Source organism: Salvelinus namaycush, unplaced genomic scaffold (assembly GCF_016432855.1).
Source record: "Salvelinus namaycush isolate Seneca unplaced genomic scaffold, SaNama_1.0 Scaffold15, whole genome shotgun sequence".
NCBI lineage: Eukaryota > Metazoa > Chordata > Actinopteri > Salmoniformes > Salmonidae > Salvelinus > Salvelinus namaycush.
This window is the reverse complement of record NW_024058230.1, coordinates 387,028-404,473: the sequence shown is the minus strand read 5'-3', so window position 1 is coordinate 404,473 and position 17,446 is coordinate 387,028. Positions and strand designations below refer to the sequence as shown.

At 42.1% G+C, this 17,446-nt stretch overlaps 1 protein-coding gene across 1 annotated transcript in view; it reads left to right on the top strand.

The window, feature by feature from the left end:
* Window positions 1-7,923, top strand: part of ift74 (intraflagellar transport 74) — a 69,132-nt gene extending 61,209 nt beyond the window's left edge. Inside the window, exons 8-11 of the mRNA XM_038983174.1 lie at window positions 3,120-3,283; window positions 6,251-6,376; window positions 6,607-6,667; window positions 7,703-7,923. Of these exons, the coding sequence (XP_038839102.1) occupies window positions 3,120-3,283; window positions 6,251-6,376; window positions 6,607-6,667; window positions 7,703-7,818 (467 nt within the window). The 3' untranslated portion in view covers window positions 7,819-7,923. The remainder of the gene's footprint in view (window positions 1-3,119; window positions 3,284-6,250; window positions 6,377-6,606; window positions 6,668-7,702) is intronic.
* The last annotated feature ends 9,523 nt before the right edge of the window (window positions 7,924-17,446 follow it).

The window sequence follows — 17,446 nt, the reverse complement described above, 5'->3', positions numbered from 1 at the left end:
AGCTAAGATACTGACAGAGAGTGTAAATAACTAGGTAAGATACTGACAGAGAGAGTAAATAACTAGGTAAGATACTGACAGAGAGAGTGTAAATAACTAGGTAAGATACTGACAGAGAGTGTAAATAACTAGGTAAGATACTGACAGAGAGTGTAAATAACTAGGTAAGATACTGACAGAGAGAGTGTAAATAACTAGGTAAGATACTGACAGAGAGTGTAAATAACTAGGTAAGATACTGACAGAGAGTGTAAATAACTAGGTAAGATACTGACGAGAAAGTGTAAATAACTAGGTAAGATACTGACAGAGTGTAAATAACTAGGTAAGATACTGACAGAGAGTGTAAATAACTAGGTAAGATACTGACAGAGAGTGTAAATAACTAGGTAAGATACTGACAGAGTGTAAATAACTAGGTAAGATACTGACAGAGAGAGTGTAAATAACTAGGTAAGATACTGACGAGAGAGTGTAAATAACTAGGTAAGATACTGACAGAGAGTGTAAATAACTAGGTAAGATACTGACAGAGAGTGTAAATAACTAGGTAAGATACTGACGAGAGAGTGTAAATAACTAGGTAAGATACTGACAGAGAGTGTAAATAACTAGGTAAGATACTGACAGAGAGTGTAAATAACTAGGTAAGATACTGACGAGAGAGTGAAGCCTTTCTCTCTTTCCTTCCTTGATGAACTCCGCAGAACCCTCTTAGTTTTGCGACGCAACCGCCGCTGAGAAAACAGGGGTGACTGAAGTACTAACATTGCTAATTGCCTAGCAGAGGTGGAGAGCACACATCCCTTTACTCATTTCTGATTGCCCTAGGAGAGGTGAATCCACTCCTCTCTCCAAATACAGCCACTGATTACCAAAACAAGTCACAAATTGCCCTGCCCCTTGAGCCTGATTGATGTGTCAAAAACGATCTGCAAATGATGAGTAATCAGCAGTTCACACACTGGGAAAACAGGCAGCACTTAAAACGTTGATGGCCCTAGCTAGCAAAAAAACAGTACTAAATCACAACAGATTAAGACAACAAATGATACTTGTCACACCTGGAGATATCAGGAGTCCTCTAGCTATAGAATGAAGCTATAGAAGGAAGGAAATGGATGAGAGTTGATTCACTAATCAGAGTATGGAATAGGATGCGAGATACAGTCTATGTGCAACGGTCCGGTTCAGGCTCCTGGCTCAGTAGCACTCTGTCAGCACAACAATGTTATTCTTCTAACAGGAAAAAAAGAAACACCCAAATTAACATTCTGTCCACTGTCAAGTGTTATCAGAGTTCAGCTGTAAGCTGATGTGACAGTTTACTGTGAACTTGTTTTTATGCACTCCTGTGTAATGGAACTCTGTGTAACTCGGTGTAATGGAACTCTGTGTAACTCAGTGTAATGGAACTCTGTGTAACTCAGTGTAATGGAACTCTGTGTAACTCAGTGGAATGGAACTCTGTGTAACTCAGTGTAATGGAACTCTGTGTAACTCAGTGTAATGGAACTCTGTGTAACTCAGTGTACTGGAACTCTGTGTAACTCAGTGGAATGGAACTCTGTGTAACTCAGTGTAATGGAACTCTGTGTAACTCAGTGTAATGGAACTCTGTGTAACTCAGTGGAATGGAACTCTGTGTAACTCAGTGTAATGGAACTCTGTGTAACTCAGTGTACTGGAACTCTGTGTAACTCAGTGTAATGGAACTCTGTGTGACTCGGTGTAATGGAACTCTGTGTAACTCAGTGTAATGGAACTCTGTGTAACTCAGTGTAATGGAACTCTGTGTAACTCGGTGTAATGGAACTCTGTGTAACTCGGTGTAATGGAACTCTGTGTAACTCAGTGTAATGGAACTCTGTGTAACTCAGTGTAATGGAACTCTGTGTAACTCAGTGTAATGGAACTCTGTGTAACTCGGTGTAATGGAACTCTGTGTAACTCGGTGTAATGGAACTCTGTGTAACTCGGTGTAATGGAACTCTGTGTAACTCAGTGTAATGGAACTCTGTGTAACTCAGTGTAATGGAACTCTGTGTAACTCAGTGTACTGGAACTCTGTGTAACTCAGTGTAATGGAACTCTGTGTAACTCAGTGTACTGGAACTCTGTGTAACTCAGTGTAATGGAACTCTGTGTAACTCAGTGTAATGGAACTCTGTGTAACTCAGTGTACTGGAACTCTGTGTAACTCAGTGTAATGGAACTCTGTGTAACTCAGTGTAATGGAACTCTGTGTAACTCAGTGTACTGGAACTCTGTGTAACTCAGTGTAATGGAACTCTGTGTAACTCAGTGTAATGGAACTCTGTGTAACTCAGTGTAATGGAACTCTGTGTAACTCAGTGTACTGGAACTCTGTGTAACTCAGTGTAATGGAACTCTGTGTAACTCAGTGTACTGGAACTCTGTGTAACTCAGTGTATTACTATTGTGTACTATTTTGTGCCCAATAGAAATGAATGGTAAGTAATGTATTGTTATTTGTGCGTCTCACTTATCATTATTCACGTTTATTTCAGGATTATCCATGATCATGGTAGCAACCACATTAATTATAAACATATTCTATTCTTATTTAGAATTAAAGTGACTCCAAAATAACAATACATTATTTACCATTCATTTCTATTTGGCACAAAATTGTCTGAAACACAATCAAAACAAACAACAAATGCATCCAACTAGTTTGTAGATTCACAAGCGTGATGTAGTCATTGTGTGCTAGGAATATGGGACCAAATACTACACTTTTTACTACTTTAATACGCATATAAGTGAATTTGTCCTAATACTTTTGGTCCGCTAAAATGGGGTTCACCCGATATGGATGAAAATACCATGAAATGAAAGCTGCACTTTAACCTCATAGTCATTGTATCATTTCAAATCCAAAGTGCCTGAGTACAGACGCCAACACAACACACAATGTGTCACTGTCTCAATCCTGTTGAAGCTCACTGTATATATTAAATTGATAAAGTCTCGATGTCGCTTGCAATATGCCAATGATCTGTCTGTGTGATCTTTTCTTTAATGTGCGTGTCTATGTATGTCCGTGTCTGTCTATTTGTCTGTCTCTGTGTGTCTCGTCCTCGCCCGTCCCCCAGAGAACCACCGTCTGACCCTTGACCTGCAGAAGGTAGAGCAGCTGGAGAGTAAGATCAACACGGAGCTGACCAGCCTGAAGGACAGGATAGAGACCATGACTCAGGAGCTGGAGACGTACAGCAACCTGGACAATCTGAAGGCTGCTGGAGAGGACAAGAAGAAGGTACTGCTACTGTGTGTCTGTGTCTCTGTGTGTGTGTGTGTGTGTGTGTGTGTGTGTGTGTGTGTGTGTGTGTGTGTGTGTGTGTGTGTGTGTGTGTGTGTGTGTTAGAGAGGTACAGACCTATGCTTGGAAAGGACCAGAAAGTACTGGTAGTACACCTGACCTCAGCTATGACCTCAGCTATGACCTCAGCTATGACCTCAGCTATGGGCCTACAGAGTGTCAGTAGCAGAGCTGATGTAGGATCAGTTTTAGAGTGTAACGACTAAGATAATATGGATGAGGGGACCTGATCCTAGATCAGCACTGCCACTCCGCTTAATGAATACGGGCTCTGAAGTGTCACTCGTTGCAGTGTGGGATTCATGTGTGGTTCAGGCTTTGACAGGATGCACTCTAACCCCTCCCTCTGTGGAGGAGGATCCATGAGTCCTTTTACAAGTTAAAGTTTACTGCAGTCCATTAAACATAGGGTTTAAAGCAGACATGTTTTAATTTTAATTTTAATTTGAATGATTATGTTCACAGATAATGAATACTCGCTCTCCATTTGGCAAATCTGACCATCATTTTATCCTCCTGATTCCGGTTTACAAGCAAAAATGAAAGCAGGAAGTACCAGTGACTCGCTCTATATGGAAGTGGTCAGATGACGCGGATGCTACGCTACAGGACTGTTTTGCAGCACAGACTGGAATATGTTCCGGGATTCATACAATGGCATTGAGGAGTACACCACATCAGTCACTGGCTTTATCAATAAGTGCATTGACAATGTCGTCCCCACATTGACCATACGTACATATCCCGACCAGAAGCCATGGATTACAGGCAACATCCACACCGAGCTAAAGGCCAAACCTGCCGCTTTCAAGGAGCGGGACTGTAATCCGGACACTTATAATAAATCCCACTACACCTTCAGATGAACCATCAAACAGGAAAAGCATCAATACAGGACTAAGATTGAATCGTACTACACCGGCTCTGACGCTCATCAGATGTTGCGAAGGTAACCTGCCTAAATGATTTCCGCCCCGTAGCACTCACGTCGGTAGCCATGAAGTGCTTTGAAAGGCTGGTCATGGCTCACATCAACACAATTATCCCAGAAACCCTAGACCCACTCCAATTTGTATACCGCCCCAACAGATCCACAGATGACTCAATCACACTCCACGTGGACAAAAGGAACACCTATGTGAGAATGCTGTTCATTGACTACAGCTCAGCGTTCAACACCATAGTGCCCTCAAAGCTCATCACTAAGCTAAGGACCCTGGGACTAAACACCTCCCTCTGCAACTGGATCCTGGACTTCCTGACGAGCTGACCCCAGGTGGTAAGGATAGGTAACAACACATCTGACACGCTGATCCTCAACACGGGGGCCCCTCAGGGGTGCGTGCTAAGTCCCCTCCTGCACTCCCTGTTCACTCATGACTGCACGGCCAAACACGACTCCAAAACTGTCATTAAGTTTGGTGACGACACAACAGTGGACTACAGGGAGGTCAGAGACCTGGCAGTGTGGTGCCAGGACAACAACCTCGCCCTCAACGTGAGCAAAACAAAGGAGCTGATTGTGGACTACAGAAAAAGGCGGGCTGAACAGGCCCCAGTTAACATCGACAGGGCTGTAGTGGAGCGGGTCGAGAATTTCAAGTTTCTTGGTGTCCACATCACCTACAAACTATCATGGTCCAAACACACCAAGACAGTCGTGAAGAAGGCACGACAAAACCTTTTCCCCTTCAGGAGACTGAAAAGATTTGGCATGGGTCCTGAGATCCTCAAAAGGTTCTACAGCTGCACCATCGAGAGCATCCTGACAAGCATCCTGACTGGTTGCATCACCGCCTGGTACGGCAACTGCTCGGCATCTGACCGCAAGGCGCTACAGAGGGTAGTGTTTACGGCCCAGTATATCGCTGGGGCCAAGCTTCCTGACATCCAGGACCTATATACTAGGCCCCCAAAATGGTCAAATACTCCAGTCACCCAATTCATAGACTGTTCTACCCTCTGCAGCGGGTGGCCTTAATCAAATGGCCACCCGGACTATTTACATTGACCCCCCCCCCCCCCCCCCTTTGTTTTTACACTGCTGCAACTCTCTGTTTATTATCTATACATAGTCACGTCATGTACAAAATAACTTGACTAACCTATACCTTCGCACGTTGACGCTGTACTTTTTATTTGACTCTTTTTACTTTAGTTTATTTAGTAAATATTTTCTTAACTCTTTATTAAAACTGCATTGTTGGGTTAAGTAAGTATTTCACTGTAAGGTCTACCTACACCTGTTGTAATCGGGAACATGTGACAAATTTAAAATGTGATTTGATTTGATTGTGTTACGTAGTTTATCATGAAAGCATTTTAAGATAACGTTACAACAGTCCTCTTTCAATGCCTTTAGTATCCGCAGGAATCAGGGTGTAATATTTTATTGAAAGACCTCCATCTGTGGCAGATGTCTCATGGCATAGTCCCTGTAAGATCATGTTGCTAATGTAAACAGCTACGGTGTTATCGTTGAGGGAGTTTTACCAATGGGAACAACTTGGTCGAGCTAGAAGGAAACGTAAAAGCATCCTCTACATGCATTACAAAGCGACTCTCCTTTAAACAGGAAACACATTCTCTGGAGAGATTTGACACCGGGAAGTCATGTTTCTTCCACTGACTCAGTCTGAGAAACACAAGTTTAGTTTCAACCAATGAAGAAAGGGGTGTAACCAATGGTCGGTTGACCCACTTCTTCCGCTTCAACATCCTTAAGACATTTTTTCAGTAAATTCTTGTTTTATTACCCCACCAGAGCTGTGTATCTGAAATATACGGCTATTTACTATCTGAGCTGATGATTTGCTGTGGTAGCTCTACTAGCACCATAACAAGTGTTGGATGAATGAATGAATGAATGGTAGTTAATCTAAGCTGTTGTCCATTGTCCTATAGAGGCTGCAGGAGGACAGAGTATCCCTGGCCCAGAGGAGAGACGGCTTTCACAAGGTCATGCAGAAGATGAATGAGGTGTATGAAGCTCTGAAAACACAGCTACAGGAGAATGAGACACATGCTCAGGTACAGGAGGGAATACTGACTACAGACTAGTATGCAGGTTAGCCTGGTGTCTGATCTGTTCATGCTATTAACCGATAACCATAGTAGTTGCCAGGCTAACTTGATGCGGCCTGTCTATTGCCTTTCACGAACACTCATGATGTCATAATAACGTTGAAGCTCGAAGATTCTTTGAGCGTTTCTTGCCTGTTTTTCCTCTCAACCAACACCTGTTTTCTATTGGTTTTCAGCTGACCAATCTGGAGAGGAAGTGGCAACATCACGAGCAGAACAACTTCGTCATGAAAGAGTGTATCCTTGTTGCTTTTGACCAGAATGGATCTCCTGTATCTATACATTACAGGGTTGAATCAGTAGGTTGGTGTCTGTCGTTCACACCACAGGCAGAATGGATCTCCTGTATCTATACATTACAGGGTTGAATCAGTAGGTTGGTGTCTGTCGTTCACACCACAGGCAGAATGGATCTCCTGTATCTATACATTACAGGGTTGAATCAGTAGTTTGGTGTCTGTCGTTCACACCACAGGCAGAATGGATCTCCTGTATCTATACATTACAGGGTTGAATCAGTAGTTTGGTGTCTGTCGTTCACACCACAGGCAGAGTGGATCTCCTGTATCTATACATTACAGGGTTTAATCAGTAGGTTGGTGTCTGTCGTTCACACCACAGGCAGAATGGATCTCCTGTATCTATACATTACAGGGTTGAATCAGTAGGTTGGTGTCTGTCGTTCACACCACAGGCAGAATGGATCTCCTGTATCTATACATTACAGGGTTGAATCAGTAGGTTGGTGTCTGTCGTTCACACCACAGGCAGAGTGGATCTCCTGTATCTATACATTACAGGGTTTAATCAGTAGGTTGGTGTCTGTCGTTCACACCACAGGCAGAATGGATCTCCTGTATCTATACATTACAGGGTTGAATCAGTAGGTTGGTGTCTGTCGTTCACACCACAGGCAGAATGGATCTCCTGTATCTATACATTACAGGGTTGAATCAGTAGTTTGGTGTCTGTCGTTCACACCACAGGCAGAGTGGATCTCCTGTATCTATACATTACAGGGTTGAATCAGTAGGTTGGTGTCTGTCGTTCACACCACAGGCAGAATGGATCTCCTGTATCTATACATTACAGGGTTGAATCAGTAGGTTGGTGTCTGTCGTTCACACCACAGGCAGAGTGGATCCTTGTTGCTTTTGACCAGAGTGGATCTCCTGTATCTATACATTACAGGGTTGACAATGGTAGGTGTAATATCCCCAATGGGGGACATGTTGTATAAAACCAAAGTTTCCTTGACTCCTACGTCTCCAGTCATCGCCTCTAAGGGTATGGAGAGTGACTACCGTCCGGTGGTGAAGACGGTCTCCAGGCAGCTGGCGGAGTACAACAAGATCCTCGTAGACACCCTGCAGGGAACCAAGAACTAGGAACTGACTGAGGGACAAGGACAGCTACAGCTTCCTCGCTCTGTCTCCATGTCCCACTTCCTGCATCAACCCTTCTATCTTACACGTACACTACCGTTCAAAAGTTTGGGGTCACTTAGAAATGTCCTTGTTTTTGAAAGAAAAGCAAAAAAAAATGTCCATTTAAAATAACATCAAATTGATCAGAAATACAGTGTAGACATTGTTAATGTTGTAAATGACTATTGTAGCTGGAAACAGCTGATTTTTAATGGAATATCTACATAGGCGTACAGAGGCCCATTATCAGCAACCATCACTCCTGTGTTCCAATGGCACGTTGTGTTAGCTAATCCAAGTTTATAATTTTAAAAGGCTAATTGATCATTAGAAAACCCTTTTTTGCAATTATGTTAGCACAGCTGAAAACTGTTGTCCTGATTAAAGAAGCAATAAAACTGGCTTTCTTTAGACTAGTTGAGTATCTGAATCATCAGCATTTGTGGGTTCGATTACAGGCTCAAAATGGCCAGAAACAAATAACTTTCTTCTGAAACTCGTCAGTCTATTCTTGTTGTGAGAAATGAAGGCTATTCCATGCGAGAAATTGCCAAGAAACTGAAGATCTCGTACAACGCTGTGTACTACTCCCTTCACAGAACAGCACAAACTGGCTCTAACCAGAATAGAAAGAGGAGTGGGAGGCCCCGGTGCACAACTGAGCAAGAGGACAAGTACATTAGAGTGTCTAGTTTGAGAAATAGATGCCTCACAAGTCCTCATCTGTCAGCTTCATTAAATAGTACCCGCAAAACACCAGTCTCAACGTCAACAGTGAAGAGGCGACTCCAGGATGCTGGCCTTCTAGGCAGAGTTCCTCTGTCCAGTGTCTGTGTTCTTTTGCCCATCTTAATCTTTTCTTTTTATTGGCCAGTCTGAGATATGGCTTTTTCTTTGCAATTCTTCCTAGAAGGCCAGCTTCAGTTTTTGGCAATTTCTCGCATGGAATAGCCTTCATTTCTCAGAACAAGAACAGACTGATGAGTTTCAGAAGAAAGTTATTTGTTTCTGGCCATTTTGAGCCTGTAATCGAACCCACAAATGCTGATGCTCCAGATACTCAGCTAGTCTAAAGGACAGTTGTATTGCTTCTTTAATCAGGACAACAGTTTTCAGCTGTGCTAACATAATTGCAAAAGGGTTTTCGAATGATCAAGTAGCCTTTTCAAATTATAAACTTGGATTAGCTGACACAACGTGCCATTGGAACACAGGAGTGATGGTTGCTGATAATGGGCCTCTGTACGCCTATGTAGATATTCCATTAACAATCTGCCGTTTCCAGCTACAATAGTCATTTACAACATTAACAATGTCTACACTGTATTTCTGATCAGTTTGATGTCATGTTAATGGACAAAGAAATGTGCTTTTCTTTCAAAAACAAGGACATTTCTAAGTGACCCCAAACTTTTGAACGGTAGTGTACGTCTGGGTTGACAGAGAGATATATATATATAATACACTGTACTATACTATAGTGTATACTCAACCAAATATCAGACCCTGCTTCACTTCCTGACTGGTACTCACTTCCCATTCTCAACATGCACACATACGTATGTGTTTGAGCAGAGATATACTGGACTCAAATGAGACATATGAGACCCAATTGTATGATGATAAAGTGTCTTGAATCATCCATTTATGTAGTTACATTTGACATATTTCAAACTTTGTACATGACCATTTCTCTGTAGTTGTTTGTTGTTGCTTCCATTACTGTCAATACAACATGTTCTGTAGCGTTGTCTTGCCTTCTTGATTAAAAACGGTTTGGCCAACGACGTTGTCACGTTTCTACGTTTATGGATGTCTGTACTTTAGTCTCAGAATTAGTCTCAGAAGTAGTTTAACAGGTACCTAACAGTACTTAACATGTCCCTAACAGTACTTAACATGTCTCTAACAGTACTTAACATGTCTCTAACAGTACTTAACATGTCTCTAACAGTACTTAACATGTCTCTAACAGTACTTAACATGTCCCTAACAGTACTTAACATGTCCCTAACAGTACTTAACATGTCCCTAACAGTACTTAACATGTCCCTAACAGTACTTAACATGTCCCTAACAGTACTTAACATGTCCCTAACAGTACTTAACATGTCTCTAACAGTACTTAACATGTCCCTAACAGTACTTAACATGTCCCTAACAGTACTTAACATGTCCCTAACAGTACTTAACATGTCCCTAAACAGTAGTTAACATGTCCCTAACAGTACTTAACATGTCTCTAACAGTACTTAACATGTCCCTAACAGTACTTAACATGTCCCTAACAGTACTTAACATGTCCCTAAACAGTACTTAACATGTCCCTAACAGTACTTAACATGTCCCTAAACAGTAGTTAACATGTCCCTAAACAGTACTTAACATGTCCCTAAACAGTACTTAACATGTCTCTAACAGTACTTAACATGTCCCTAACAGTACTTAACATGTCCCTAACAGTACTTAACATGTCCCTAAACAGTAGTTAACATGTCCCTAAACAGTACTTAACATGTCCCTAAACAGTACTTAACATGTCTCTAACAGTACTTAACATGTCCCTAACAGTACTTAACATGTCCCTAAACAGTACTTAACATGTCCCTAAACAGTACTTAACATGTCCCTAAACAGTACTTAACATGTCTCTAACAGTACTTAACATGTCCCTAACAGTACTTAACATGTCCCTAACAGTACTTAACATGTCCCTAACAGTAGTTAACATGTCCCTAAACAGTACTTAACATGTCCCTAAACAGTACTTAACATGTCCCTAAACAGTACTTAACATGTCTCTAACAGTACTTAACATGTCCCTAACAGTACTTAACATGTCCCTAACAGTACTTAACATGTCCCTAACAGTACTTAACATTTCCCTAACAGTACTTAACATATCCCTAACAGTACTTAACATGTCCCTAAACAGTACTTAACATGTCCCTAAACAGTACTTAACATGTCCCTAAACAGTACTTAACATGTCCCTAACAGTACTTAACATGTACCTAACAGTACTTAACATGTCCCTAACAGTACTTAACATGTCCCTAACAGTACTTAACATTTCCCTAACAGTACTTAACATGTCCCTATCAGTACTTAACATGTCCCTAAACAGTACTTAACATGTCCCTAAACAGTACTTAACATGTCCCTAACAGTACTTAACATGTCCCTAACAGTACTTAACATGTACCTAACAGTACTTAACATGTCCCTAACAGTACTTAACATGTCCCTAACAGTACTTAACATTTCCCTAACAGTACTTAACATGTCCCTATCAGTACTTAACATGTCCCTAAACAGTACTTAACATGTCCCTAACAGTACTTAACATTTCCCTAACAGTACTTAACATATCCCTAACAGTACTTAACATGTCCCTAAACAGTACTTAACATGTCCCTAAACAGTACTTAACATGTCCCTAACAGTACTTAACATTTCCCTAACAGTACTTAACATGTCCCTAACAGTACTTAACATGTCCCTAACAGTACTTAACATGTCCCTAAACAGTACTTAACATGTCCTTAAACAGTACTTAACATGTCCCTAAACAGTACTTAACATGTCCCTAACAGTACTTAACATGTCCCTAACAGTACTTAACATGTCCCTAAACAGTACTTAACATGTCCCTAACAGTACTTAACATGTCCCTAACAGTACTTAACATGTCCCTAAACAGTACTTAACATGTCCCTAACAGTACTTAACATGTCCCTAACAGTACTTAATAGGTACCTAACAGTACTTAACATGTCCCTAACAGTACTTAATAGGTACCTAACAGTACTTAACATGTCCCTAACAGTACTTAATAGGTACCTAACAGTACTTAACATGTCCCTAACAGTACTTAACATGTCCCTAAACAGTACTTAACATTTCCCTAACAGTACTTAACATGTCCCTAACAGTACTTAACATGTCCCTAACAGTACTTAACATGTCCCTATCAGTACTTAACATGTCCCTAACAGTACTTAACATGTCCCTAACAGTACTTAACATGTCCCTAACAGTACTTAACATGTCCCTAAACAGTACTTAACATTTCCCTAACAGTACTTAACATGTCCCTAACAGTACTTAACATGTCCCTAACAGTACTTAACATGTCCCTAAACAGTACTTAACATGTCCCTAAACAGTACTTAACATGTCCCTAACAGTACTTAACATGTACCTAACAGTACTTAACATGTCCCTATCAGTACTTAACATGTCCCTAAACAGTACTTAACATGTCCCTAACAGTACTTAACATTTCCCTAACAGTACTTAACATATCCCTAACAGTACTTAACATGTCCCTAAACAGTACTTAACATGTCCCTAACAGTACTTAACATGTCCCTAACAGTACTTAACATGTCCCTAACAGTACTTAACATGTCCCTAACAGTACTTAACATGTCCCTAACAGTACTTAACATGTCCCTAAACAGTACTTAACATGTCCCTAAACAGTACTTAACATGTCCCTAAACAGTACTTAACATGTCCCTAAACAGTACTTAACATGTCCCTAACAGTACTTAACATGTCCCTAACAGTACTTAACATGTCCCTAAACAGTACTTAACATGTCCCTAACAGTACTTAACATGTCCCTAACAGTACTTAACATGTCCCTAAACAGTACTTAACATGTCCCTAACAGTACTTAACATGTCCCTAACAGTACTTAATAGGTACCTAACAGTACTTAACATGTCCCTAACAGTACTTAATAGGTACCTAACAGTACTTAACATGTCCCTAACAGTACTTAACATGTCCCTAAACAGTACTTAACATTTCCCTAACAGTACTTAACATGTCCCTAACAGTACTTAACATGTCCCTAACAGTACTTAACATGTCCCTAAACAGTACTTAACATGTCCCTAAACAGTACTTAACATGTCCCTAAACAGTACTTAACATGTCCCTAACAGTACTTAACATTTCCCTAACAGTACTTAACATGTCCCTAAACAGTACTTAACATGTCTCTAACAGTACTTAACATTTCCCTAACAGTACTTAACATGTCCCTAAACAGTACTTAACATGTCCCTAACAGTACTTAACATGTCTCTAACAGTACTTAACATTTCCCTAACAGTACTTAACATGTCCCTAAATGTTACGCACGCCTCTGAGAAGAGGGAACGCAACTCCCTGCTACAACTCAACTCTCTGAAGTGCAAGAGGTATGGACTGTAGGTGCGAGCAAGGATGACACAAAAACAGAATTTACCGTTTACTAAGATTTATTTTCTTACACGGTAATATGGGGAAAAGGGGCTGGACGGAACCAAAGCAAAGAAAGTAAATATTAAAGTTCCCCCTCTCCTATCTAACCTGCCTACCCACTTAACTTACCTAACTTAGCACCACCTGGTGCCCTAACCAAAATACAGGTGGTGGTCCGCCCAGGTCTTACCTAGTGTGCCTAGACAGTAAATATACTACGGGTATATGTATGCCCGCGGGACTCTTGCCTAAGCACTCCCAAAGTGCCTTCTCCTTCCCCCCTGGGAACAAATGAAACAGAGTAATTATTAACGATTTCACAAACACAGGACATAGCAAAACTGCTACCAACAACAACAGTACATACCACACTTTCTGATACACAACCAACACTATATCACAATCTAATTTTTCTCTCTCTCAATCTCCAAATCTCTACTCCTTATCTCATCTCCTCTCCTCTCTCTCCAATCTCCTCTCTACTGAACAGAACACTGGTTTTTATATCTTCAGGTGGCAATGTTAATTAGTCAGCTGCTTCTTGACGAGGGGGCGGGGTCAGCTCCAATCACCAATTAGCCTGGGGTCGACCAATCAGCTGGTTGGGGAGTATTTCAGGAAGCCATCTCCTGAAACACACACACTCAAATACAAAACAGAACACAGAAACTGGGGAACGTAACACGCCCACCACAAAAATTGCAAACATACAGTTTGTAATAACAAAACCCAACGCTTCCTCAGTTAGTAAACCCGTGATAGAGCGTCAGCAACCACATTCGTTGATCCCTTCACATAGGCTATCTGTACATTATATCCTTGTACAATCAGAGCCCACCGCATAAGGCGGCGGTTCTGATTGTACATTTGCTTTAAGAACACTAAAGGATTATGGTCCGTGAAGACCATTACAGGCAAGGCACTGGATCCCACATATACTTCAAAGAACTGTAAGGCTAGCAATAAAGCTAGCGTCTCTTGTTCAATTGTGGAGTACCTTGACTGACACGAGTTGAACTTACGGGAAAAGAAACTGACGGGCCGATCCACTCCGTCTTCATCTTCCTGTAAGAGAACCGCACCCACCCCCACTATACTAGCGTCAACCTCCAACTTAAAAGGTTTGTCAAAGTTGGGGGCGGCAAGCACTGGGGCACTACAAAGTAGCGCTTTAGCGGACTCAAAAGCATGGTTACAATCCTTGGACCACCTAAATGGTACCTTGGGACTAAGCAGAGATGAAAGGGGAGCTACTACCGTCGAGAAATTCTTACAGAATGTACGATAGTACCCTACCATCCCTAGGAATCTGCGCAACTGGCGTCGAGTCGTGGGAGCAGGAAAAGCAACAATTGCCTCCACCTTGCCAGATACTGGGCGCACTTGACCTCGTCCCACTTGTTTCCCTAAGTAAGTCACCGTAGCCTTCCCAAACTCACACTTGGCCAAATTGAGGGTTAAAGAAGCATTCTCCAACCGCTGAAACACACTTTTCAAAGTGGAGAGATGATCAGACCAAGTAGACGAATGTATCACCACATCATCAAGGTATGCAGTACAATTTGGCACATCTGCAAACACAATGTTAACTAGACGCTGAAATGTAGCAGGTGCATTACACATGCCAAAGGGCATCACAGTGTATTGTACAAAGTTATCAGGCGTAACAAAAGCCGATATGTCAGAAGCTCTAGAGGTCAGAGGCACCTGCCAATAACCTTTTAACAAATCTAACTTACTAACGTAAGAAGCAGAGCCAATTCTATCAATGCAGTCATCTAATCGAGGTAGAGGAAAAGAATCAGACTTTGTAACTGCATTTACACGACGATAGTCCGTGCATAAGCGGGACGTACTGTCAGGCTTAGGAACAAGAATACATGGGGAACTCCAGGAGCTGTTACTGGGTTTTGCCATGTCATTCTGTAATAAATAAGCTACCTCACTTTTCATTACCTCCCTTTTCTTTGCATTAACCCGGTACGGATGCTGACGTATAGGAGCAGCGTTCCCTACATCCACGTCATGTTCCAAGATGGATGTGCGACTCGGAACGTCCTGAAACACACTGAGAAAACTGTTTATCAATAGGATAAGGTCCTTCGTTTGATCGTTATCCAAATGTTCGATTTGAGAGGGTAACTTCTTTAGCATCTCTGAATTACATAGGCGTTCACACTGCTGTAACGTATGGCGTAACTCCAACCCATCCTCCTTATCCTCCTCTAGGTCCCAGCCAGGCTTCAGCACCACCGCAGCCACACTGGAGACGGCGGGCTGGACCGGCTTACTTGAGGAGCTGTCTGGAGTGTCACGTACATAATATGCTTTTAGCATGTTAACATGACACACACGGGAAGAACGCCTTCGATCTGGGGTCTTTATCACATAGTTGGTGTCACTGAGTTTCTTTTCCACCAGATATGGTCCAGAAAAACGTGCTGACAGAGATGAGCCAGGAATTGGCAACAAAACTAAAACTTGATCCCCTGGTGCAAAAGAACGGCCAACAGTCTTTTTGTCATAATGCACCTTCATGCGTTTTTGCGAAGAGGAAAGAGACTTTTGGGCCAATGCACATGCGGCGCGCAGTCTCTCCCGCATTTTACTGACATAATCCAACACATTTTTAGGGGCACTACTGGGTGTAGGAGATAAGATATGCTCCTTCAAAACTTTCAGCGGACCCCGTGGGGTGTGTCCAAACACAAGGTCAGCAGGGCTGAACCCTAAGGACTCTTGTATCGTTTCCCTAATAGCAAATAGGACAAAGGGCACCCCCTCATCCCAATCGGTACTGGTATCCATACAATACTTGCGTAGCATTGCCTTCAGCGTCTGATGCCAACGTTCGAGAGCCCCTTGACTCTCTGGATGATACGGACTTGAGACCTGATGGGAAATACACAATGTCTTTAACACATTTGAAAACAGCTTTGACATGAAGTTGGATCCCTGATCAGTTTGGATTACTTTAGGGAGTCCAAACGTAGAGAAGAACTTCACCAGTGCCTTCACCACAGTCTTAGCCGTTATAGTACGGAGAGGAATAGCCTCTGGGTATCGAGTAGCACTGCACATTATTGTTAGTAGGAACTGGTTACCTGACCTGGTTTTCGGCAACGGACCTACACAATCAACTATCACTCTTTCAAACGGTTCCCCCACCACAGGAATCGGGCAGAGCGGTGCTCGAGGAACTGTTTGATTCGCTTTCCCAGTGAGTTGACATACGTGACATGTTTTACAAAATTGGACCACATCAGACTTCAAACCTGGCCAAAAAAAAATGACGAAGGACCCGGTTATAAGTCTTTGTGATCCCCAAATGTCCAGACCACGCCTGGTCATGGGCGAGTGACAGCACCTGCTGTCGGAACGGTGTAGGAACAACCACTTGACACACTTCACTCCATTCATTAACGGTGTCATGAGCTGCCCATTTACGCATCAAAACTCCTGCTTCCATAAAGTAGGCAGTCTCTTTAGTTTTAGCTTCCTCAATGGAAATTACCGAAGCAAAACACTTGCGAAGACTGGTGTCTCCTTTTTGACATTCAATCACCTTCTCAGGGGTGACAGACAAAAGAATGTCATGTAATTGGGGCGCGATTTCGCAGTCCCCTTCCTTAGTTTTCACAGGAGTAAAAACTGTCGGACTTGCAGAAGGAATACTCGGTGCATTGTCTTCTACTTCAACATTCTCAAAAATGGAACTAGCCAAATCCACCACATCTCCAAGCTTGCGAGATTGTGCCCTCGTTAAGACACAAGCAGGAAAAACATGTGGAAATGCTTGAACCAATTTCTCATCTGCAATTCTGATTTCTGGGTTGTCTACTACCTCTAACACAGGTGTAACGTTACCACCAGCAATATCATTCCCTAGTAGCAATGTGACTCCTTTTACTGGCAGTGTAGACACTACACCAACACGGAAACGTCCTGATACCAAGTCTGACACTAAGTGGACCCAGTGTAATGGTACAGGTACTGTTTTTGTCTCTATGCCCTGTAATATGACATGTGAGCCACAATATGTTTCAGGAGACCAGGGTAAAGCATCAGTAATGATTACTGACTGTGCCGCCCCAGTGTCTCGTAAGATTTTAATTGGCTTTTGATCAGCTTGTTCTCCAGTTAAGGAAACACAACCGGTAGAGATAAACGGAGCATAAACAGGATCCGGTTTCTCAAATGCTGAACCAATACCTCGGACCAACGGACGAGCCAAAGACTTGACTAAACCCAAACTTTTCCTTTTTGGGGACGGTGACTGGGACTGTTTCGGTTTATTTTTCAAAACTGGGCAGTCCGCAATCACGTGACC